This window comes from Amborella trichopoda, chromosome 3 (assembly GCF_054954075.1).
Source record: "Amborella trichopoda isolate Santa Cruz 75 chromosome 3, AtrichopodaSantaCruz75HAP2 v2.0, whole genome shotgun sequence".
NCBI classification, from domain to species: domain Eukaryota; kingdom Viridiplantae; phylum Streptophyta; class Magnoliopsida; order Amborellales; family Amborellaceae; genus Amborella; species Amborella trichopoda.
The window spans coordinates 52777312-52803300 of NC_142338.1; the positions used below are offsets into that span (position 1 = coordinate 52777312).

Consider the following 25989-nt stretch of genomic DNA (forward strand, 5'->3'; position numbering starts at 1 on the left):
AAGATGCACTGTTCTTTACACTTAAAATTCTTTTTTGCTTTATATTCGCACATCTCAATGTAGAGATGATCAATTAGAAGGTTTTCCAACTTCAAAACACTCTTTTCTACTGATTTTTTGTGGTGCACCTTACTTTTACAGTATAAAGTTGCAAGCTTACATAAACTTTCTCCTTCCAAATAATGTTAAATCTATATCATCCAAATAAAATGGATGTATATATTATTGCAAACTCATAAAAAATTTCAATAGGCAATTAACCATATACATCATTTGTCATACATCAATGGCTCCTCGTACAATAATAATTGTATATAAATTCACAAAATATGGGAACAAACAAGAAAAATAGGGTTTATATCCATCGGCTGATGCACCTAACCATGCCCCTCCTTTCAAAGTCCGTCGTCTTATTTTCCCAGGTCGATAATCTCCACCACAGCAATAATGAATTTTAAAAATAGTTATTTTTTTTTTTTTTTTACCATTCACATTATTTTTCATATATCATTCGTTGTGCACTATTTTTTTAGCTTGACAGTCATGAATAGAGAGGTGATCTAGTGTGCCTTGAAAGACCTTTCTAATTCTGAAAAGGGAATATCACCCATGCTAAAGCAATTTGAAGGTGAATCCTGAACAAAAGTGTGCTATTGACTTCCACGGGAGAACGAGAAAAGGCAGTATGCATCCATTTGCCTAACAAAAAGTAATGGCTGATGGCGATGCACATGACTCGAGATGGCATGTGGAAGAAATATCCTCTTCTAAGGTTAACTATACTACGCTCAATTTGACATGGCAAATCCACCGCCATAAGCATTTATACCTGTCCCTATAGAGAGAGAGAGAGAGAGAGAGACTCAACATTTAGGTTATGCCATGTTTTGGTGGGTCAAGCTCACTTGGGGCAACAAGTAGTGCCGTTCTAACCTGAAGGATTCAATAAGAGGTTTAGAGCTTTTTGCACTTGTAAAATTCTCCTTTCAATTCCACAAAATGAACCACTTAGTTATACTGATCATAGCATTCCTCAAAGATCTATGATTCTTTCAGTTCCCATCCCTAGAATCATTCACACCTGGTATCTTGAGGAATGCATTATGGTTGTATGGTTTCTTCTGCCATAAACAAGATCATTCGCACTTGAACAACACAGTCGAAATGGCTCCACAACTCAAAGCCTGCTTGCTCATTAAAACCCCAATTTGTTGCAATGCGCATAGCGTGTTTAATCCACATCTCAACAAAGTGCATGCTTTTACAGTAAAAGCCAAGGAATTATTCGAAACTATAAATCCAAAATAACCCCTACCCTATTATGTCCCGACTGAAGAAATCAATTTGGGGAAGAAAAAGAGAAACAGAGGGGCAGACTCATGCACCAATAACAAATCGAGCACACTACCTGTTAGCCATTAAGCTACTTGTATGCAACATATCTACTCATTTAAAGGGGCAGCCAGCCCTTTGATTTCATAATTAATCCTGAGGAATTTACAGAAGTAGTGGTGTATAGGCCAATATATTATCCCCAAGCTCCAGATAATGGGGAAAACAACAATAGTCTTGACCATAATTACTTCTAATAGTGGCTATTAGTACCCTGTCAATACAATTCTTCCTTAAAAAACTGACAAGAAATGGTTCTTTATTTTTCAAGTGAAGATTTAGAAAGTGAGAAATTACCTAAATTATAATAGAACAAAGGGGGGAAACAAAGAAATAAAAGCCAATTAGAAAGGGAAATAAAAGCGCAATTAAAGAGGGCTGGCCAAGATAACAGCACACTCACTCTATAAAATGTGTTCCTTTTCCTTTTTCTCTCTTTTTGCCCTTTGTTGTTGTGAGAACCAGGATTACACCTCACTCTTTAAAGCACAGAGAGAAAGCCAAGCCTCCTCAAAATACATTATTAAATATCAAGAAGAAAAAACCAACCATCACCAATAACTTGAATGGACGGTCAGGATTCGCATCAATGCTCAGGCGGCCGGTACATCGAGTACCCACAACTCAAAGTAGCGTAATCATCGATAGATGAGGAGAAGGGGTGATAACCATCCAAATCCATAGTCATAGTAGAAGAGAGCTGATGAAGCTGATTGTGATGATGATGATTATCCACAGCCCCCCATTGATGCCCTAGTCTATCCGGCTGGCTGAAGGAACGGAGCATGTATGCTCCTTGATGATGCCCATCACTCTCACCACCCATCAACATATTCAATGGGTCATAAGCACTACGGTGCATGATCCCTTGGTCCAAGAACCTCCTCTCAAAACCACAATAGTTGAGAGAGGACGGGCCCGCCATATCCATGCTCCCCATCAAACTACCTGTCTGATGAAGCTCTGATAGCTGCCGATTCACGGTTTGTGCACTATTATTGCTTGGTCGCTGCAATATGGCACTCACAGCAGCCACCTTGTTCATGTTATACTCCTCATCGAGAAGCGAATTGATGATATCAAGATGAGGGAAGTCATCAGCTGAGGAGGAAGTTGTGGGCCCCAATGATAGCCTCTCATCCCCATAGTGCTGATGCTCTTGCATGGGTCCCATCCCTCGTGCATGGCCATGGCCATGACCATGGGCATGGGCGAACATATGGGTGATGGATGGGGGTTCCATCACATACATGCCACCTCCATCCTCTTGTTGCAATCGAGGAGGAACTGAAGGGTTACTTTCATGTAATAGCAACTCAGGTGTGACCGTCCCAAAGGTGAACCCTGGTGTGGACCCCACAACGCTTTGCGAAGGCTGCTCCTTTAAAGAGGCGTTGGCATTGGCATTGGCATGGGCATGGGCATTATTGGTATAATGCATGTTAGATGGGTATGATGGGGATGGGAAAATAGGTGGAGGGAAGACACCACTACCAGTAGTTCTAGCTTTTCCCATAATAGCATTACGGTATGAGTTGGGAAGGGGTAGTGTGTTGGTGCTACTACATGATGGGGGCTCAAAGGCCATGCCCAAGCGTCCAGATGCACTAACCGAGCGAGACAATGGGGGTACACTTTGAACCAGAGAGGAAACTGGAGGGGGGGGGGTGGTGGTGGTGGTTGGTCTTGGACCTGGGATTAAAGGGGCACTCAAAGGCCTTGACAATGATGAGGAGGCTAATGTGTGGGACCCAGCAACAGGAAAGTTTGATGGGGAAGCAGAAGATGCAGAAGGGGACACCTTGGTTGGTTTCTTAGAGACCAGTTGTTGAGTTGGTGCGGTGTTACCAATGAAGTCTCTGACCGCGACCGATTCAGTCATCGAAGAGCTAACTGTGGCAATGGCTTCCTTTGGCTGAGTGGTGCTCATCCTTGTGTCATGTGTGTTTGAAGTTGGGGCCTCATGGGGGGTTGATGATTCTTCAGCTCTCTGCAGTTGCTTCGAGGGCCTGTCCATGTCAACATCAACTCGGTTCTTGACATTCTGCTTACTTCGTGAAAGTTCAGCTTCTTCCTGATTAATTCCCAAAAGAAATTGAATCAGAACTTTTGTTACTTTAAGCAAGTGTAATGCCCAAATCCAGTAAACTTCTATGCCAGCATGCAATACTGAAGGCCTAATCCAAACTAAAATTGTGGCAATAATTAGAAAAGTTGGGAAAAAAAATCTTCAAAATAAAAATAACTGAAAAATGAGAGTACGATATTGTTCCTGTTCAGAGGACAGAGCCTTAGGCAAAAGTGGGATAAGGCTTGCTTCCAAGTCCTTAGAGAAAGAAGGAAGAGATGAGGTGAACGGAGAAAACAAAAGCCAAAAGAACGGGTAAAAGGAGAAGTTTCTGCCATATGATCACTTCATTATTTTTCCAAAACCCACAAACTGCCGCATATGTAACACGTGTGTGTTAAGATAAACAAGCAAATCTCTAAAACACTGGTGATCCATTGAAACCTGCGACTAAAAGCTGCCAACAGTATGTAGCTGAGAAATGGTAACCAGTATTCAGTGGCCCAGGCGATATGCTTTTCATCGAAGAAAAAAATATAGCTAATCAACAAAAAGTTATAATCAATCTGTAAATGCGGTTCTATTGGTATCATTGACACACTCCACTTCTACCTTATCAGGTAGACTTTGCTCAGGCCCGTTTGAACGATCCTTAAAAGAAGGAAGAGAAGCTTCTGATTTTGGCCCACTACCCCTACCATTGCCACCACGAGCAACATCCGATGACCTCTTAGGTGATGTTTGGCTCTTGGGTTGCTGCAATGAATTTCCCTTATATGGTCCATTCGAAACGACAGATGGGATTGAGTCAGTAGAACATGTGGAGGAGCTATCATCCATCGCAGATCGGTTCTTCTTCCCATTTTGTCCATTTTGGGTGGGTGGGCAGCTGATACTACTACAACAGGATTCAGCAGCATTGTGCATCTCTGATGTATCGGTGTCCCAATTGACTGGACCAGCATCTCCATCTTCCATATCAGGTCCAAGGGGACCAGACACATCATCCCCTGTGTCTGACACACCAGAGGCTTCCCCTTCCAGGAGGTTAGATTTTTCAAGGATAGACTGCACCTGCTTCAGGGACAAGTCCTCCGAGCTTTCATCATGAGGGCTTTTTCCTCTCTTATGTTTATCTTGCACAACCACATCGGACCTCTCTTCTCTTCCTCTATCCTTGCCTTTGCCACTGCTCCGCCGCTGTTTGCTCTGTATAAGAACAAATATGTGATAAAGATAATTAAAGGAATCTTAACGAGTATGTGAAAAAGTGGGTTAAACTTCACTGTCACAGTACAAAAAAAAGATAAGGACTGTCCAAGAAACTTACACAGAATAAAGAATAGAATGACCAATCAATTGGGTCAATTCAGTTAAATAAGAAATGGAAGCAACTTTTCCTATTTATGAACAAAGGTGCATTTGGTAATTTGTCAAACAAATCCAGGCACTAATGTTTATAATCAAAAGCATAAAGTGTGACTGGACCATAGGCCATTGGCTGGAATCTTATTTGGGCTCACCAATCAAACTGTGTGTTACACGTTGACAAAGGCTTACAACACTAAAACCCTTATAAAAATCAGGCATATATTTACATCCAAAACAGAATATCAACTCTACTTCCAATATCTCAAAATGATTTAACCAATGCTAGCATCCTTCCAGATAATTTTACACCTAAACTGTTCCAGTCAGAATATCCATGCCATGTACCTTTTCAATTGTTGGATATATTCACATTATTATGAAAATACTTGAACACCACCCAGTGGCTATAGAAAATCTAAAATCCATTTGGCCATCACTATCCAATGAACTGATGGAAGATAGTGCATAGTGGGAACCACAAGAACAAGGCATGGTACATAGATGGGATTTCTCCAAAGTCCCTTGGATTATTGCATACTTACCCTACAAATATCCATGCCATGTACCTTTTCAATTGTTGGATATATTCACATTATTATGAAAATACTTGAACACCACCCAGTGGCTATAGAAAATTTAAAATTCACCGATCTGGATAGGGATTGCCCAAGAATGTTCTAGTACTTGGGCTAGATCTGGATCAGGATCACCAATTCATTTACTCTACAAGATATAATACATATATGGCATAACTTATAACACACAGGATTGATGCCTATTTTGGTCAGCATAAATGACTCATTTCTGTAAGGTCCGAAGTTTAAAAACCTCATAGGAACTTGTATTGTTTATATGTACTGTACCATATGGTATATATAACATACTATTTTGTTTTTAATACGAGCCCCCCCAAATAGTTGGGATAAAGCTTAGATGATGATGATATTGTTTTTAATATATGGTTTTTAAGCTTGGGTTTAAATGTTTAAGAAAAATAAACTGAAGGTTCGAACCACTAGCCTCACAGTTGGTAACTGTGAAGTCAAACTTATAAAACAAAGTGTGTTATTTGCTAAATTCCTATATTATATATTATACATATTTGTTTTCCCTTTTTCTTTTCTTTTTTGCCAGACTGGTTATCCGGAATGGTATCAGTGGGTGAACAATCCAATCTAGCAATCTGTTTTTCAAATGATTGGCCAGAAGTATCCAACAGCAAGAGCCTATCAACTTTAATGGAGCAGGCATAATCAAAGAGAACAAAGGAAGTACACATTTGTAAATTTCTTAGACCTGTTTTTTCTTTGATCGTTTTTCTTTTTCAGCTCCACGCTTTGCCTTGTGCTCAATTTCAGCTTGCCCCGCTGCCTCTTCCTCACGAATGAGTTCCTCTTGCCTCATCAAAGCAACAGCTTCCTGGTAAGCAACTTCAATCCTATGGCTGCAACATGAAATCCACTAATTGTAGCAAGAATAGTTGAAAATCAAAGTAAAGTGTGCAAGAGTGCGCATCACCTTTCAAAATAAAAGACTGCACATAGTACAAGTACCCCAGGGAATACTAGGATTATGAAATACACTTAAAACCTAGGAAAACATCTTCTAAGTACATATTAAGTGACTTAGCTTTTATTGTTAATAATTAAATCTAGGCATACATTCCCAAATATAGCCATAATATGTTGGGCACGAATAGTATACTATACTCCTGCAGGAGTATAGTTTACATTTACTCCCTTTGTCAGAGACCTACTTGAGAGATTTTTCGAATTTGAAATTTTAGGAACCACCTAAAAAGCACTAGATGATTATTTTCAAAGGAAGAAAAATTGAGACGTAGTTTTCTAACACTTAAGATCTCACCCTCTAAAAATTGGAAACCACCTAAAAAGCACAAGATGATTATTTTCAAAAGACAAAACATTGAGATTTAGTTTTCTAACACTTAAGATCTCACCCTCTAAAAATTGGATGGTCTCTATTCAATCTTGAGACATTATTTCTTCAAGCCCTAAATTAACCCTAGTGGGGTTTTACCCGAGTGAGTTAATGGACAGTGCACTCCCAAGGGAGTATAATATCTTTTGGCTAATACACTAGAGAGCACATCAGGTGAGTGGCCCTCAAGTGGTGTGTCCCCCAGCCCCCCCTGTTGGATTGATCCTGGGAGATGATCCACATCATCCAGCGAGTCCACTCATTTCACTCATTGATTAGTGTGGAACCCTATGTGATCACTGCAACGGTGGGGAGGGCACACATAAGGGCGCTCCTAGTGATCATTCCCCATATATGTAAAGAAAATATATATTGTGCATTGATGGCCACGAGTCCAGCCAGGTTTTTAATGGACTGAGGATCTGAAACACATCCTAAATCACTGAATTTCCACCTTAGTTCCATGAATTTGAAGCTCCAAAAGTAGCGCAGATCTGACAATCTGCAAACAATTACAATGAAAGGATAAAAAAAAAAAGGAGTTCAACATAGACTACTTATGAGGTTCTTTTCAAATTCATAATTGTAGGGATCAAGATTATCGACTTATGAAATTTTGGATCCAAAATCCATATCTAAAATCGATTTTGGAATGCAAATGCACCAGAATAGGTGTGTTGGCTGACACACCAAAACGAAAATGTTACCCATACATAAGGAATAACGCCAATTAGAGACAGACATTGGTTGCTAAAGGTTATAATCACCAATAAGGCATATCCGAAGTTCAACACATTAAACAAATCCCTATCCTGCGATCCTTAATCCTAGACCAGCATTTGCAAAATAAAAAAAAAGAGTAAACCAAAATGAAAAAAAACAGTAAACCACTAATGGAATCCTATAATGCAATTAAGATCTCAATAACAGGACCAGTAGTCCTATAAGGTTTGAAAATTTGAATATTTCAGGTCTGTAATGCTCAAACATGACCGGCATCTTACCACTACCTCTCTGGATATAGAGAAAGGCCCCTAAGCAACACAAATGGAGAAACTCATAAAGAAACAGATTCATTAATAATACAAAAAGTCAGGCTCATGTAAATGCACACTTGTTGTCAGAAAGAATACATCAGTGCACATCCAGAAATGTACCCCATCGAAATAATGCAATCATAGTTTGAAGCAGCAACTTGCTAACATGCCTCCCAAGGTCGACAGTTGTTAAGAAGCCCTAGGGAAGATAAAAATTATTTACAGATGCACTAACATATCAATATATATTTTTTTTTTTTTTTTTTTTGACAAGGCTACATAGGAATGGAACTTGAGACATTGGGCTATGAAAACCTAGCCACTACCGTCTTGACCCAAGCCTGTTTCCTCATATCAATATACGTTTAGTCAAACAAAGTAAGTTCAGTTCAAAGTATTAGGCATCAATTGTTCAAAAGTATAATACTTATTAAAAAGAAAAATTAAAATACAAAAATCACAATAACAAACCAAAATAATAGAAACAAAACCATTAATGAAGAAAAAAACCAGTGTGTGCACAAGCACATAATATATACGAAATCTTCCATTCAAATTACGTTGCTAAAATACATAGTTTGTAATTATACATAGTTTGTAATTTATAACAATTATGGTAACTGAAATGAGATGATGATCAATGTAGACTTACAAGAGTCAAAACTAAAAGAAAAGCTACTAACTCTAACAGAAAGAAGCAATACTAAACAAGTAGTTTTATAGGCCACATTTGGATGAACCATTTAAAGTTGATAAAAAGACGTATAAACCCCTCTCTAGAATTGAGATGCCAAATAAACCCTCATGTCCATGAGAAGCCCATGAACCCCCTCTGATGTATGAAAAATGATGTTTATCCCCCTCCCCACCTATTTCACTGTCCAAATTAGAATATTTCTCCTTTTCCTCTTTTTAAATGACCTAATCGTCTAAATGGAATTTGGGATGCCATGTTAAACTACTTGTGAGGTGTTTTAAACCACTTGTGAGATGACAGAGAGCACGAGAGAGAGAGAGAGAGAAATAAAGATGAGGGTTCAAGGGAGGTCGAGAGAGAGAGAGAGAGGGTTGAAGGGGTCCACAGATGATAAAGAGAGAGAGGAGAAGCTTTTCTAGGGTTTGTATGACGGTGTCACTGCAAAAAAGAAAAACGAGAAATATTGCAATTTGAACAATTAAAAAGGTAGGAGGGGGTTAAAGGTCCCTTTTTAGAAACATGCTTATTAAGAAAATACAACTGAAACACCCCAACTCTACCCAAAAGAAATTACATAATTCTAAATATATTTCTTGCTAGATTTGTTAGCCTGCCCAAACAGGACCCTAATCCTCTTAAATGTTCAAACTATTGCTGCTGAGGAACGTGTAAATGCTTACTTTTTTGATAAATAGAATATAAATAATATGCTCTAGCTACCTAAAAATATGAGCTAGGACAAAGATTTCCACTGTCCTCCTTCCAAGCTCGGTAAGACGCCTTTCATCACGCTCAATAGAATCTTTGTTGAAGTCCTCTCCAGAATTTCCTTCCTAAGAACATCAAAGCAATAGTTGCAAAACTGTTAGACGAACAGAAAGTTCTTTGAGATGCCTCATGTGTGTGTGTATGTGTGTGTGTGTGTGTGTGTCAGACAAACAATAAAGTGCTTTGAGATGTCTCATGTGTGAGTGTATGTGTGTATTTCAGAAGAACAGAAAGTGCTTTGAAATGTCTCATGTGTGCGTGTATGTGTGAGTGTGTGTGTAGATAGAGAAACTGAGAGAGAGAGAGAGACAAGAGAGGGAGAGAGATGCCTCCAAAAAGCTACAGATGAGGTATACCACTTAGAAACACAGTAGAACTCTTTAGAGAGCTAGAAGTCAAATTTAAAGAATTTAATAAGAGCAAATAATAACTGTAAACATGGATATCAAGCATCTGCCACCCATCCTTGCCTATCAGATTAATAAATGTCAAATGAAAGTCCTTCAATGCATACAACCACCATCTTCCCCCAACCTCTCACACCAGATAAAAAAGCAGAAAGTTATGAGATACAAAACAAGGGAACTACAAGAGTTAAATTTTCGGGTGAAAAACAAAGTCAAGAACTCATGTACAAGAGTTTGAGGGAATTTATTTCTACGAAAAATGAGAATAGCAATTCACTCAGTTTTACATTAGACTGCAATCAACGTAGTCTTTAAATAGGAAATGTGCATCAAATGAACAAATCAAAATACTCTTAAGTGAAATGTCCAGCATTTGAAGTAGCTATTGTTGAATCATATAAGGATACAAGCAACATTCCTGTGCAGTTATGATTTTCTTAATTTAAGATAATATAATGTGTGCATGTTTGTGTGTAGTATAAAGAGCACTACGAAAGTTCTCCCATTCACATACAGTACATATAGGAGGCCTCTCCCAGCCGCTCCTAAGGTAGGGAGCTTTGGCCACGGATCAATCCCAGGCTCCTGCTCCCACTCCTAACGCCTGTTGTCCTAAAATTATTCCTAGCATGGGTTCTTACCCAAGGGAACATATACTTGCAAGAGCATATGATATTTTGAATTGAGGATTATCCAACACAAGGAAGCTTCTCTAAAATATGGATTGAGAATAGATCTTCCAACAAAACCTTCATTTGGAATGGAAAGAGGGCAAGAATTTGGTCGATACAGAAGGAACTTCAATTGGAACACAATACCCTGCAGTGCTGGCACTCGATTTCTTCAAAAAGCTCTTTATGGCTTCCTCTGGCCCAAGCCATTGATGGCAGACCTATCCTTCCGATCTATCCCCCACAAGAAAAGCAGTCTGGCTAAAGAGAGCCTTCTCCAAAGAGGAGATTCTCAAGGCCATCAAAGATCTTGGGCAGGATCGAGCCCTGGGGTCGAATGGCTATCCGGTAGCCCTCTTCAAAACCTTCTAGGACTCAATTCGACCTGACCTGCTTTCCTTTCTGGAGGAATTCTACACTACGAGTCATCCACAAAGCCATGAACGCAACCTTTATTGCTCTCATCCCAAGTCAAGGGGGCTAAAGAACTCGAGGATTTCAGACCGATTAGTTTAATTAACAGCACATATGAGATCCTCTCCAACGTCCTTGCCTCAAGACTCAAAGGTACTTGGTTCGATCATATCTCCACACCAGGGGGCTGTCGTCATAGACCACCAGATCCTCAATGGAGACCTTGTGGCCCATGAATGATTTCAGTCAAGACACCTCTCCAAGGTGCCGAGTGTGGTCATCATAAAGTTAGATTGGCAGAAGGCCAACGACCATGTCGATTGGGCCACTCTCGACGAAACACTCCATAGGATGTCTTTGGTGATCGTTGGAGGGCCTGGATTTAAGGTTGTATCTCTAATCCATTCTTCTTTGTCCTCATCAATCGCTCACCCAAACAATTCTTCCCCTCCTCTAGAGGTCTCAGTCTCTCAGACAAGAATACCCTCTCTCCCCTTTCGTCTTTGCCATTGTTGGTGTAGTCTTGAGCAAATCATAGTTAGGATGTATCAACATGGTCTGCTAGAAGGCTACAATATCAGGAACCAAGCCCGATGATCCCACCTCCAGTATGCGGACGACACCCTCCTCTTTCATGGAGCGACCCACCAGCAGGTCAATCCTCTTCTACTGCTCCAAAATGCTTCGAGCTGGCCACTGGCTTCAGGGTAAACATGGCCAAATCTAAGATGATCGAGGTGTCTTCTAATGCCCAAACAATCAGCAACCCTGCCGACCGATGGGGATGCTTCATCGACTCTTTACCGTCCCTCTAAATCGACCAGCCCAAACAATGGAATGGAGCCACATCAAAGACAGATTCGACCGGAAGCTCACTGGTTGGAAGGGCCGCTTCCTCTCCTCCCCGGGTAGATCAACCTAAGCAAAGCAACCTCTCCAACGTCCCCATCTTTTAGACATCGCTATTGTAGATGCCCTCCATGGTAGCTAATCACCTCGAGCAGCTGACGAGAAATATGCTATGGCCGGATGAAGGGGGAATGGCCTGATGAAGGGGGAAGCAAGAAAGACCATCTTATATCGTGAGACAGAGCATGTTTGCCTAAACACCTTGGAGGGACTAGGTATCTGTAGTTTCAAAAGGAACAATCTGGCTCTTCTAGGAAAATGATGGTGGTGCTTGGCCACTCAAGAGAACAACATGTGGCAAGAGGTCTTCCACCACAAATACCACGTTCAATCCTCAGATGGCTGCCATTTTGCAGCACTGGCGACCGACCCTCAGGAACATGGAGATCCATCCTCTGCAGCCTAAATCCCTTCAAAGAGAACATCATATTCCGGTCTGTGCAGGTAATAGAGTCAAGTTTTGATCGGGCATCTGGAGAGGCAATACCACTCTACAGGAGCGATTCCCCAACTTATTTCCCCTTGCCCAGAACTACCAAGGCTCAGTTACCAACCACCATGAGACCATGGGTTCCTCAAGAATTTGGAAGTTTAGGAGGCCTCTAGCGGATAACGAAATGGATGTCTTCCTCCCCATGTCCTTCCTTCAAACCATTTGCCTCCGCGCCCCCAACCCTAAAAGCCCCCAAAAAAAAAAACCCAAAAGAAAAAAAACAGGGGGAGGATAGGATCATTTGGTCTCCTCCTTTTACCGCAAGTGCCATGTGTCACCAACTCTTCCTGCCTCACACCACCACACCCCCCCCCCCCCCTCCCCCCTTTTTTTTTCGATCACCTCTAGGGCCTGGCTCCACTTCATTCCCCCTAAAATCCAAGTTTTCAACTGGATCACTCTATCTGAAAGAGCCTTGACTATGAAACAGCTAAAAAAAATAGGGGAATGCCCATTCCAAACACATGTGCCACGTTCACAGCAGACAGAAACCAATGGCCACCTCTCCATCCACTGCAAGGTGGCATGGGCTCTCTGGTGTTGCAGGCAGGGGAGGGCGCTTTTGCAACTCTTCAACTGGTCATGGGTGACCCCGAGATTTGTCCCACACCTCTTCAGAACTTTACACATGCTTCCCTGGTTGAAGTTGGGTATTCTTCTATGGCAGGCCTCCAGAGCGGCCATGTTTTGGATGATCTGGATGGAGCAAAACAACAGGATTTTCCAAGGAGAAAAGGCTACGCTAGATGCCTTGAGAGACTGGGTTAAAGAGTCGGCCATTTTCTGGCCAAAAACCCACAATCTTTTCAAGAACTTCTCTTACAGAGATTTCCATCAAAATTAGTAGGTCATGCTATACTTAAGGCCCACCCATATCACCCGTGCTTCTCTTCGAAGACCCCCCAAACCTGCTTATTCTAAACTAAACTTCAATGGCTGCTCCCTAGGCAACCTTGGCCCAGCTGCGATTGGGGGCATTTTCCGAGACCACGAAGGACGGACTCTCTTCTCCGTCTCTAAGTTCATCGTCCACCGCCAAGGACCTAGCCCTTCTTAAAGGTCTCAAGAACACAGATCCTAGCTGGAGTACAATTTTGATCACTGAGGACAACTCCAAGAACATCATTACCTAGGCATCAGGTTCCTTGGACTGCCCCTGGAGAACTAGCACACATTTTTGATGAAATATTCCATCTTTGCAGGGATAGGCACATCTTATAGAAGCATCGCCTGGCACAAGGCCAAACTTTAAAGTTGAGCTCCCTCAAACAAAAGTCATTCCCGCAGCAGCAGAGAACTCGCAAAAGAAGAATCGAGTCAAGATGAGTCACCGGAACCATTTTGGCACCCTTTTGAGCTCCTGGTTCCGTGTCTATTTTGTTGCCCACATTGAATGTATAGCTTTTCTGATTCTCTCTCTTCTTGTATAGCCCATCATTCATTGTATACAGCACCCAGTCTGTGGGTTGCCATTTTTTGTAACTCGTAACCCTTTTCTTTCAATACAAACATTAACAGATTCAAAAAAAAAAGGAAAAAGATGGGTGATGAATGGCATTAGACCGTATTGACACCAAACTTGAGACTTGAAAGATGATGAAACATGAGAATTTGTAAATTTGATTGCCACAAGTCTTCATTAAGAGACAGCGGATGAATTAATATGGGGTAATTAAGATATATTTTCAGGAAAGACAAAGTAAAAGACTTTATCCACCTAACAGCAGAGTTAGAAGATAAGGTCCTCAGAACAGGTCCTCACATGGTTGGTAACTTGGCAAAGAGCTCACCATACACCATTTAACAGAGGCACAATAATTATTTTTGCACCAAATGGAGGCAGAAATGTTAACCATTTATTTTGAAACTATATGGTGGCCATGGAACTATAGTCCTTTGTGTTAATGATGTTTGAATACACATGGTTATGGGCAAGCTCAGCTCCATTTTGATTTGCTAACAGAGTGGCATACACTACAAATCCCTAGTAGATGCAAGATATTATAGTGAATAACAATTCTCGCAATCCTTTGGACAGTTTGGGGTGAACGAAACAACTAATACTTTAGGAGTCATAGGATGGAGACTCACAAATTGCAAGGCAAGTTAGAAGCTCGATTATCGAGTGCGAGAAAATTAGAAAAGAGTTTAGGGTTCTCTCAGTAGATGACTTTCAGTCCCACTTGATAGAAGCTCTAAAAGAAACCTGGAATGGCAGGTATAGACGGCATATTGAGAGATTGTCAAGGCCGAGTCTTAATGACCTATCAGTGTTTCAAAAAGCGCTAGGCGGCACCTGGGAGGTCGGGGGGTCCAGGTCACCCAACGGTCGGACGGGTGCCCAAAACCTGGGCAGTCCAATAATAAAAAATTGGGTTTTTCTCTCTCTAAAATAGGCTCTAATGGGTTTTAGGTTTTAAATGAAACTAAAACCGACAATTTGGCACCTTTAGTATTAAAAAAATGACCCAAAAATAATCTCAACGAGGGGCATTTCTGCCCTTAGGCGGGGCGCAGGCCCTAAGAGGCCGCCTAGGCGGGTTCAGGCGGCTGCCTAAGCGGGTTCCCAAGCGCCCAAAGATATCTGCTTTTTTGGGGCGCCTAGGCCTGGCTGATGCGCCCAGGTCCCCCAGAACCGCCTAGGCGGCCGCCCTGGCACTGGGCGGTCCGCTTTTTGAAACATAGTGACCTATTCAGTACCCCAAAAGATAGTGATTTGGAAGATGTTAAATCGAATCAGAAGTATGGAACAGCAGAGGCAAGAAATGATTACAGATGAAGACTCTAGCGACCTTATCAATTTGGGACGTAGGCAAGTTAAATGGCCATGGAGGCTTTAGGAGGTCTTTAAGGAAAAATAGGAAAGGATTAAAGGTATGAAAGTTATTTTTAACCATATTTTCATGAAGTAAATCATGAGGCTAATGCACTTGCCAAAGCAGGAAAAGAGAAAGATAGCTTGGTGGTGACTGATTTAAAGTATAGAGGGTATCAGGCCAGAGACTATTGTCTCCTTTAATGTAAACAGGCCCAATTCTGTGTATTCCAAGGATTTATACTTAAATCAATTTTGTGAAGAATAAAACAAAACATTTTGATAACGATCAAAAAAACAGGAGCTCACTAGAATACAATCTTTTTTTTCTTTTTTCTTTTTTTTTTAATGTTGACATAGCTAACAAGAGTACATTCATGATAACTCAGACATTCTAAAATAATTATAACTATCAGTTCTCTAAAACCACCAAAAAACATATGCTATATGGAAGGAAAATATTTTGTGCAAATACCAAAAATGCAACCACAGAATCTCTCATATTCTAGCTTACTTTAGTACGATTTTGGGGACCCTTGTCATCTCTTGATGGAGGCAATGGCTCTGTAGCAACTCTCTCAAGGAGAATGAGCACATCATCAGCCAAAACAAACATATCTTTCTCTTTATGAACTATTGGGGATGGTGTCTCTTCAAGCTCCACCAATTTTGTCCAACCCTTCTTATTCTTACTCTGGTCTTCAAGAGCCAATAGACCACTGTACAGAGAATCCATTACCAGGGTAGAAGTGACCTCCTTCTCTATGAAGAAGTGTTTCACAACTATTTTCAAGATTACATCTGCTTTCTCTCTTGACATTCGGCGCCTAGCATTTTGGTCAACTCCCAACCAAAAGGCACGAAAGCTGCACACAGATCATATAGTTAAAAACTCATATCAGCCTTAGGAAGCATGAAAGACATGGAGATGGCTATAAATAAGTAATAGAACTAAACCAAATACAATAATATTACTAGTCTTTCGTGTTCTCCAATATAATGGCAGGTGATTTGCATCATACATAAGTTGACAAAGTTTAAATTACAATTAACACAACAGAGACTACCTTGACCACCTCATTTCATCCTCAATCAACTTCCCAAGCTTGCCCCGCCTCTCCTCAACAAAACGTCGGCATATACCTTCTACATTTGTCAGATATACACGAACAAGTTCTCGCCTATATTGGCTATCAAGACAACGAAACAGACGATTTGATTTCTCCCTGAAATATACAAAAACCAAGGTGGAGAAGCTTATCATAAAGGTGAAATCAGTCTATATGAGATGCAAAAACCTAAAATGATAGGCTAAGATAGTCACTTCTTTATTTATAATTAATGTAGCAGGCATATCTTCATCAAGGTTATATCAGAGAAAATACTAACAGTAAGTAACCAGTTCCCTTCTAAGGAACTAAAAGCCTCCCAAGCTCTAAGAACAGACAGCTCAAAAACAGTTGAGGAGTATTAATCTGTTATTTATGGGATATGTTTTCACCACCTTGAAAAGAATAAATGCAATTCAACCAAAAAGTAACCTAATCAATAAGACGTCAAAAGAATAAATTATCTGATTAGGGTGTCTTCTCACTATATAAAATTATCTTACAAAAGATAAACCAATCATCAATTCCAAATCATTTAAACCCATTCAGAACAAAAATACATAAGAATCTCACAAAAAGGACACCATATCCTTCCTCAATGGTATTACAAACTTCACTCATTCCTTCTCATATACCTCTCCATCAGTCTGAAATCTGCACTTTGTGCAGCAAGATGTCCACTGCTCTATATTAATAGTTCAAAAAAGAAGGAAGCGATTATTTGAAGGTGATTTCCGAAATATTGACGATTGTAGATACAAAAAGAATGTGCATACCAATGAAGCTAGAGGGCAAGTTCTATAGGATAGCTGTGAGACCAGCTTTACTTTATGGGGCGGAATGTTGGGCAGTCAAGAAACAAGATACCTATAGAATGAGTGTAGCTGAGATAAAGATGTTGAGATAGATGAGTGACAAGACAATAAAGGATAGAATTCGAAATGAAAATATTAGGGAGAATTTAGGTACAACACTAATAGGCGACAAGAGAAAGTAGACTTAGGTGGGTTGGCCATGTGTGGTGCAGACCCACTATAGTACCTGTTAGGAGGTGCGAGTTAGATCAAGTGAAAGGTTCAAAAAGGGCAAGGGGTAGGCTCAAAAGGGGTTAGAAGTAGTGAAAAAAGATATGGGGGCTTATAGCCACACTTGTATGGGCCTTAATAGAGCAGAATGGAGGACCAGGTGTCGTGTAGCCAACCCCAATTAGTTGGGAAAAGGCTTTGATGATGATGATGAAAGAAAGTCCTACAAATTCAGGCATGCAAGACTAATGTGTTTTAGCATCAAAATACCATAACAAACACAGAAACCATGGAGAGGATGGCCATGGCCCTCAAGGAAACATTAAGAAATATTTGGCAGGTCTCCATGACAGGAACATATTGAACACGTTATCCCCATTGCAACTCAAAAACGTGAGGACTTAGAAAGCAGAAAAGACGTTTGTAGCGTGAAAAAGCATGTCAGCATCATGCTTGTTTTGTCAAGGGAAAATGACATGAAACCCCCCCCCCACCAATAAATAGGGGCAAAAGACCTCACCCTCCTCCATATGTGAGCTCTCCCTCAACTTTTTGAATCTTCTCTTTCTCAAGTCTTCTCTTTCTCATAATCCTTTTGTTCTTTTGAATTCACAAATGATTGGGTTCGTAGGATTTTTTGCATCTGTAGCCCTTCTCTTTCTCAATGCTTCTCTTTCTCATCGCTTCTCTTTCTCATCATTTTCTTGGTCTTCTTTGAATACAAAATGATTGGGCTCATAAGCTGGAGATGTAATGTTACATGGTGCTGGATTTTTTTGGTGCTTTTCCAATCAGGCCTACAAGAAACAGTGTTGTAGCTTCATCTTATTCCTCTTCTTCAGTTTGAGGTGCAACGGAAAAAACTTCTCTTCCAATCCAAACCAACAGCAAGAAAGGCCCAAGTAATAGTTAGAAGCTCTTTGAAGAGGAAAGAGGAAGATTCAAAAAGGCCCAAATCCTCTCCATAACAGATCTAAAGAAGAGAGAGAAAGTTACCAATATCTAATAGATTAAAAAAAGAGAAAGGCACAAGGAGAGAGAGATAGAGGGGACCCAATGTTTAGGGAGAGGAAGGTACACAGAGAGAGGGGCCATATAGTTAGAGAGTGAAAGGGTAAGAGATGAATGATAAAGGGACCCAATGGGCAATCTTGGTAGAAAAAATAGGAGCCCCCTTCACAGAGTACGGTGAGGGGTTCTTGGTTTTAAAAGAAAAAGTAAGGTGTGTGGGCATCCTTACCAGAAGGGAGGGGAGGTTTTGGGCCCCATCCCTTCCGAAGGGGGAGTTATGTCTATTTCCCGTTCATTAGTTATGGAGGGATGAGAAGCAACCAGAAATCAATGGGATTGGGAGACTGATTACAAATGGAACTAATCTATTCTAAGTAAACATTTCCCGAATCTTGGCTCTTCTCTTTCCTTTTTCTTTTTAGTACTACCGAAAGCAGGAAGATTTTTAGTTACATCTCCGCGTTGTGCGCCTGAAACAGAAGGGCAATTCTTCATACAGTTACAGCTATTCAAAAACAAAGTCTTACATTTCTTCAATAGTCAATAAATGTTTGTTTGGCAAATGAAGTAGGAGACTCTCAGTTGATAAGGTTGCATGGTGAATTAGGATTTCCCAGGACAAATATGGGAGGCAGAGAATGGTTGGGGTGTGAGGAACCAGGGTAGGGGTTGTGACGGGGTATTGATGTGATGGGTTCAATCTTCAGTGAGGGGTTTAGAATCTGGGTCGGGTATGGGACAGTTAAAGATTATGGTTGGCGAGAAAGAAGGATTAAATAGTCTATTTTGCTCTTCTCCAAGATATTGGTGCACATCGAAGCTAAGATGAAGGAGTGCTTCAAGAGAAACAGGGAGTCTAATTTGGTGTTCGAATTCAGTCAGAAATGGGCGGTATTTTGTCAGTTGCTGGCATTGTCAAGGCATTAACTGGGTGATGCCAGCATCTTAAGCAGTTGGGATTGTTGTTTCCACCCCTAGAGGAATTTCTGCAATTATTGGAACATCTGGAAGGACTGATATGCCTACATTTTAAAATGTAGAAGGCAGAATGAGAAAAAGGTAGAGAGGATTCACGTATTAGTTATTTCACAGGATCCTGCTCGGGATAAGTGCACAGAATTTACTAAGTAAGAGTACACAACACACTTAAACAGGTTAATTTACTTGTCAAAAATAAATAAAATGACGCCATTAGTAACAGAAAAAAAATGCATACCTTATCACCTGAACTTGCGCTTTGATCACTAGAGTGTCTCCAACAATAAACCCATCCAACACTTTTGATAACTCCATAAATTTCTTCCATCCCCAATCATGTTCTTTCTTCCAGAAGCGATGCAGCGTATCTACGAAAATTCCCAAAAGTCGACAAAAAGAGAAAACTCAAAAGCAACAACTAACCAGGCAAGATCACTCTGCCACCACTTAATACACGATCATTTCATATTTCATAACTTACCTGAGTACTTGGACTTCTTTGGATCTTTATTCACCACAGCGATTGTAAATTGTGCAAAATGACTCCATCCTACCAACCAAAAAAGAAAATAAGAAACAAAACAGTAGGACATACATATTCATAGCACAAAATAGCCAGACTAATACTGATGCCATTATCTATATGGAACACCTGGATAAAGCTTGTCATAATTAGCAACGCAGAGAAATAGAGAGAGATGGTTGCACACGTCACAGCCTTGGGGATACACTAGAATATACCTGCACATGTATTCAATCAAACCTCTCATTGCAAGCAAAATATAGAACAATTTAATTATGAGCTGCAAGCAAGTTGGTATCAAAATAATGCAAGCAAGTTGGTATCAAAATAATGCAGAAAGTGTATACAGACTCCAAAACCACCTAGTTAAAAGCTTACCATTTGAACCCGCCAACCTCAAATGCATTACTTCGGAGTTCTCTTTTGCTGATTTGTGAGAAGTTTTCTATCTTCCATGTGAACTTTCCATATAATTGTGATGGCTTGGGACCTGCACAAACATCACATTCGTGGTTTCATTGTCAATATTGACTAACATGGAAAAGGAGGCAACAGAAAAAGAAACAGCAATACAACTAAAGACCATCAAGGAGGAGACACCTAACTGACAGAAAACAGTGCTATTCCTAACTAGAGTCCCCCCCTGATCCACTCCAAACTTAAGCATAGTAGACGATGCCCCATTTCCCACCCTAGGAACATCAAGGAGATGACCACTAGTCACAAAGCTCATGAATTTAAGTGAAAATGTTCATCACGCACCAAAAGATAAATGCATCTCTATGGGCCGTTTTATCAAATTCAAGTAGTCCCAGGCAACTAAAGTAGGGTGGTGGGGGCAAGAGGGCAGATACCAGCATCTATCTGAAGCGCAACACCTCAGCCTCTGTGGAAGCACACAAACCTAAGGACTTGAGAGGGACTTCACCATCCACCTTTGATAATCCAGGAGAAAACCTCCTACCCATCCTAGACATGTGTTGCCCTACCAACAAGCATCACAATTGACCTCGAAAGAACTAAGGAGAAGGCCCTGTCCATCTCAATAAAGGCAATCCATAGGAGGAGTGGAGGATAAGCAGTGGCCACCATCTTTTAGTGCCTTTGTAAGTTGATTGGACTATGGCCCCAAAAAACAAACCAAGCTGAGACCAAGATAGTAACTGAATCTCAAATTCTCTCAAGAAACCACAACTTCCTTGTCCTGACCCATCTGAAAATTGCTGCAATTGCATTCCTCCTAACTGCCCCAAAAGGTAGAAAGGAAGCACACCTTTAAAAGAATACGAACTTGTCAATGGGAACAGCATCTAAGGGCAATTCGTCAAAAATATATCTTTCGAAACAGGCCTCACCCAGTCAAAGCCAGATATCTTTCACAGAAAAGACCAAACAAATGTTCAATATCTGAAATAAACAAGAAGATTATACATGGACTAAACCTCATTGGACACAAAATAAATCCCCACTCGAAGCAGTCCTTGTGAAATATTTTCCAAACTAACAAGCTAACCACATGGTGTACCCTCTATAGGATTGTAGGACAAGAAGGCCCCGAATAGTTTGAGTTAGAGAGCGACGATCATCAATGAACAGTACCACAATAGCTCAATATGAGGGCCTCATATAGGACACGACATGACTCCACCCCCAAATCCAAACCCTCTTATATGCAGCAGTCCTCAATTTGTAAACCTCAATGAGTTCCTTAAAGAGAACTAACTCACTTAGTGCCCCTCCACTTCAGTGTCTTTGAGTTTCATGTGGAGAAGTGGCACCAAAAGACCTTCCTCCAATTCTCTCAAAGCAAAAGGATATGCAGGTATCATGATTCATGACTCCCAACAATCTGCAAATGAAGTCCTGGATACACAGTCTCAAGGGGCCTATTATTGCACCACATTATTCTAGAAACCGATATGGCATCCGTCTACCATCACTAGTTCGATAACTTTATCAAACTCCCTATAAACACACATCCCTCCCAATTCCAACAAATCCGAAGAGCTTCTAGGCAACTCCTAGCTAAACGTGTTAAGGACATATTTCGTAGCTACCATTCTAAAGTTATCCTGCTCTCCTAGCCTCTGGAACCAATTACCAAGAGAAACCCTGTGGATTACTAACAATCCCCTGGTCCCTAAACACCCACCCTCTTAGGCCAACAAACCTCCTCACATTTCACAAGGTTGAACTGATGCCTCTTGCAAAAGCCCCTAAATAGAAAATTATCCATGTTAATGCTCCGAAGTCTAAATTACCTGCTACACCACCAGGCATCTGACAGAGAGACAAAGTACACCAAAATGATGAAAAGGATGGCCATGATAAACGAAATCCTACCTTTGAGGGATATGAAATTGCTTAGACATGCTAGGCTCCTCTTAAGGTTTCCAATAGACCCTAAATTACCTATGGTCGCATTTCTGTCCTTAATAAAATAGAAATAGCACATCCACTCCGTTGAACATAGTTGCATTTCAAAACAATTAGTTAATGACAAGGGAACAATTGAAGACAAAGGTTAGAATTAGAATTAAAAAGTTGACGTCCCCCACACTCACCTAAAGAGAGATGACGCACAGTTTTCCCTTATATATATACATATTCATCCCTGCTTTAGTAATCTGAGGTATCTAAAACTAAAAATGGATGGAAAATCTCACCAGAAAGACAGCTTAGTTCTTATGACCATATAATTGGCAAAAGACAAGTATGAGATGAGCACCTTGCTTTATTTTGCTCTAACGAGTCCGGGGTATATCAAAATAACAACTGGGGTATAATGATATACATAGATATTTGAGAGAACCAGCCCCTTCACTAGCATTACTGCCATCAAACACGACATCAGTTATTAAACTGGGAGGTGTTCATGCTTGTAGGTTAGTTGATAGGGGCTGCTAGTTCACGTGCGTTGTCATACAGAGAGAGTGTGTTAGATTACTATGACTCGAGCTATAGGAGCAAAATCCAATGATTCCTCCCCAGACTCTTTAACCATGACCCATTTCTCACATTGAAAGTCCCAACGTGTTCCTAATGTATGAATCATTTTTTTTTTATCACTAGAATGTACCAGAGGATTTATATTCAAGTATTTTTTGAAATTCTGTTTGAAATAAGCATGACAAGCCTCAACTTAACCAACTTTAGGCAATTAAGAAAATTGATGTGCATGTGAAGAGGATTTCACAAGCCCCACAAGATAGGTTGACACGCAATAAAGAAATATGACACGAGATAAATAAATGGGAACCGACAGAATCAAAGGGCAATTAACCAAGCATTCCGAACAGTAGCCATGTCAAGTTTCAAATTTTTCGGTTGCAACTATAGGTATTAATTTATAAAGCCAACGAGCATATAATGGCCTCCTCAACAATCATCACAAAGGCTGCTACTCTAAACTTTCTAGGATAAATATTGAGCGATTACCACAAAAAATTTCTTAAAATTTAGCCAATTCACCTGATGAAATGTGCATAAACCCTTAGACATCAATAAAAATACTACACTAGTTACTCAATTCAATTAACCCAAAACATCCTTTTTGTTTTCAGTTCTCATAGCTCGACAATAGCCAAAACTTTTCAGACAAGAGGGAGGGAGACAGAGAGAGACAAGGAGCACAGCAATAATAATTCTGGCAAGATTAAAAAGAATAAAAAGATAGTTCCCAAAATAAAGAAGTGCTAATAAACACATGCAGCTCGGAATTAGACAATCAGCTAAACCCTAGAAAAAAAAAAGGCACACCTGAACAAACACCGAGGTTTGAGAGAGAAAGGCCTGCCTTTTGGTAACAGGAGCGTCATGAGAGAGAATACTTTCTCACAACAAACATCTGGACGATGAAAGGGATAGATAAATTGAAGAAAGCACATACCGGTGTCCTCCATATCATCAATGTCCCAGTAGGCAGGGGAAGTCGATGGCGTTCCATTCTCGACCTGTTCACAAGATCTCCATTCCGAATCACCTGATTGGCATCGAACAGAGATCGAATCCGACCCATTATCCTCGCTCAAGCTCCCAGCCATTTTCTCTCCCTGAACCCGATATGCACTCCCTCCCTCCTCTCACTCCCTCTGTCCTCTGAACCTTTCTCTCTCTCTCTAACTCAATCTATCCGATTTTGATGATACCCCAAAACCCAACTTCACCTGGAAAAGAACACCGCCGCTCTATCACGCCCAATGAAAAGGAAAGCGAATAACATGTTAGATAGAGAGAAGAGGATTGGGATGCAATACCTAGTACCAATCAAAACCCCAGCTAGAGAGAGAGAGGGGGTATGGATGGATTGACTGTTGCAGGTGATGAATCGTGAAACCCCCCCGATGGAAAGACCAGGCCAGGGAAGAAATGGAAAGGGCCGCAAGATTATGTTTATGCAAGGGTTTCTCTCTCCTCTCTCTCCTCTTTCTCCCTCTAAGCCAGGAAAAAAAAAAGGGTATGAAATTGTAACCCCTCTGTCTCTCTCTTAAAATAATTCATTGAAGTTAAACCTTTTCGGCTATTTAGCCCCCTCGTCGACTTGGATTCTTTTACCCAAAAAAAAGTACGAATATATACATTTAAAAAAAAGGACGAATACGTTACTAAGACCACACACGAGCGCTGCAGAATGAAGAGTTCGTGCTCAAACGCATCTCGTTTTTTTTTCTTTTTTTCTTCTTTCTTTTTTTCCTATGAGACTTAAATAGCTCAAAATGAAGGAGAAAATTAGAAGAAAGGAAGTCGTGTAAGCTTATTGGTACATGTGGTTATGTTACATGAATATAGATACGTGTATTAGCTTTCGATTGATTAAGATAAGCGTTAGAAACGCTGATATATGCCTTTTAAATATGACACATTACCATGTTATTTGAAGAATAACAAGATAAGATTATGGGTAACATTAAGTACTTTTATAATGATGTTTCAATTATAAATATTTTAAAAAATTGACACGTCAATAGTGGGAATAGAAGTATCTAGGTTATTAAAGTTCTTGGCACATGTTTTGTATCCCAATGTCGCTTAATACATGTGAAGTTATGTTACACGAATACATATACTCGTATTAACTTTGGATTCATTAAGATAAGAGTATCATAAGCGTTAATATATGCCTTCTAGATACGACACATTCGTATACTATTTGAAGAATAGTGAGGCATAATTATGAGTGACATTAAGTGTTTTTTTTAGTGAAATTTTAATTATAAATATTAAAAACAATGATATGAATATAAGTATCTAGGTTATTAAAGTTCTTGACACATGTGTCGTATCCCACTGCCTCGACATGTTAAAAAAATCAGGGACATGCGCATCCATGTTATGCAGCTTTTGGGTCTTTCGCTTGAGGATATTTGAATGTAAGTATACGATTTCTCACACTTTGATTTCTAAAAGTAAATGACAACACTTTGATTTCTAAAAGTAAACGACAGGGACCACGGAGAGAACAATAATGCACACTTTGTCCAAGTGATCGAGTTCATTCCCCACATCAACATAATTTAAACATGTAATCACACTGAGAGGTAGAGATCCAACTAGAATTATGATCAATAATTTCCTTTCGACTCACTGGGTTTAATTTAAGCTTGAAACCATGAACATGTGTTTTTTTGCAATAGATAAATAAATGGTTACCAACACATTTTTTGGCTTCTTTGGTACATTGTCACAACATTTATAGTGACTTCAAAACATTGCTTCCACTTCGTTAGGGTTTGAGACATCCATCTTGGGTATATCCCCAGTAAAACTATTTTCACCCCCCCTAATATAAAATTGAATGTCCAAAATAGTGCAGAACCATGAATTTCAAAATATACATTACAATATAGACTATTTTTTGGGCTTAACATTCATTTTTATTCTCTTCCGTAATCGTCGAGCTCAAAATAATTGTTTTTGCATGTTTTTGAGCATCAAAACCATATATTTTAGTAAGATTTGAGATGCGGAATTATAAAGTCTTGGCACTACAAATTACTCGAAAGGAAGCCAAATGCCAAGCGATTTGGATCCGGCTTGATAGACTTATTGGTTGCCCAATATTCATCTCCAAGAAAAATCCTCCCCCTATTCCACAAAAAGAAAAAAGCCGGCATATGTAGCAAGCACATCAAAAGTTCCAAAACACCTTGTCACTTGAGGTATCAAACGAGCATGTGAATTATAGCCTTTTAGTAGCTAGGACCACATCGAGGAATCTCGTGCAGTCGAGTGTAATACGACTTGCATTTCGTAGGGGCTGCAATCGGGTCGAGTTGCTAATTCCGACTTTAACCAACTCAAGTGGAGATCTGTCGGGTCGTTAATCCGAACTTTAACCAAGTCAAGCCCATGGACCCAAAC

At 40.2% G+C, this 25989-nt stretch overlaps 1 protein-coding gene across 1 annotated transcript; it reads right to left on the bottom strand.

The window, feature by feature from the left end:
* Window positions 1-1553: 1553 nt before the first annotated feature.
* On the bottom strand, window positions 1554-23988 carry LOC18429274 (TNF receptor-associated factor homolog 1b). Its single transcript, XM_006838560.4, has 12 exons — window positions 23886-23988; window positions 23519-23795; window positions 20008-20119; window positions 19759-19847; window positions 19588-19656; window positions 19345-19474; window positions 16051-16209; window positions 15498-15849; window positions 9227-9339; window positions 6128-6275; window positions 4073-4669; window positions 1554-3466 (listed from the first exon to the last, which is right to left on the bottom strand). Exons 2-12 carry the CDS (start codon window positions 23670-23672, stop codon window positions 1979-1981), a joined length of 3411 nt encoding a protein of 1136 aa, XP_006838623.1. The 5' UTR covers window positions 23673-23795; window positions 23886-23988; the 3' UTR covers window positions 1554-1978.
* Between the last annotated feature and the right edge of the window lie 2001 nt (window positions 23989-25989).

Coding starts and splice junctions, on each gene's coding strand:
- LOC18429274 (XM_006838560.4), bottom strand. CDS start 23,672: ATGGCTGGGAGCTTGAGCGAGGATAATGGGTCGGATTCGATCTCTGTT. Junction 19,657..19,758: donor TTATGACAAGCTTTATCCAG/GTGTTCCATATA, acceptor TTTGGTTGGTAG/GATGGAGTCATTTTGCACAA. Junction 4,670..6,127: donor AACGATCAAAGAAAAAACAG/GTCTAAGAAATT, acceptor GTTCTTATACAG/AGCAAACAGCGGCGGAGCAG.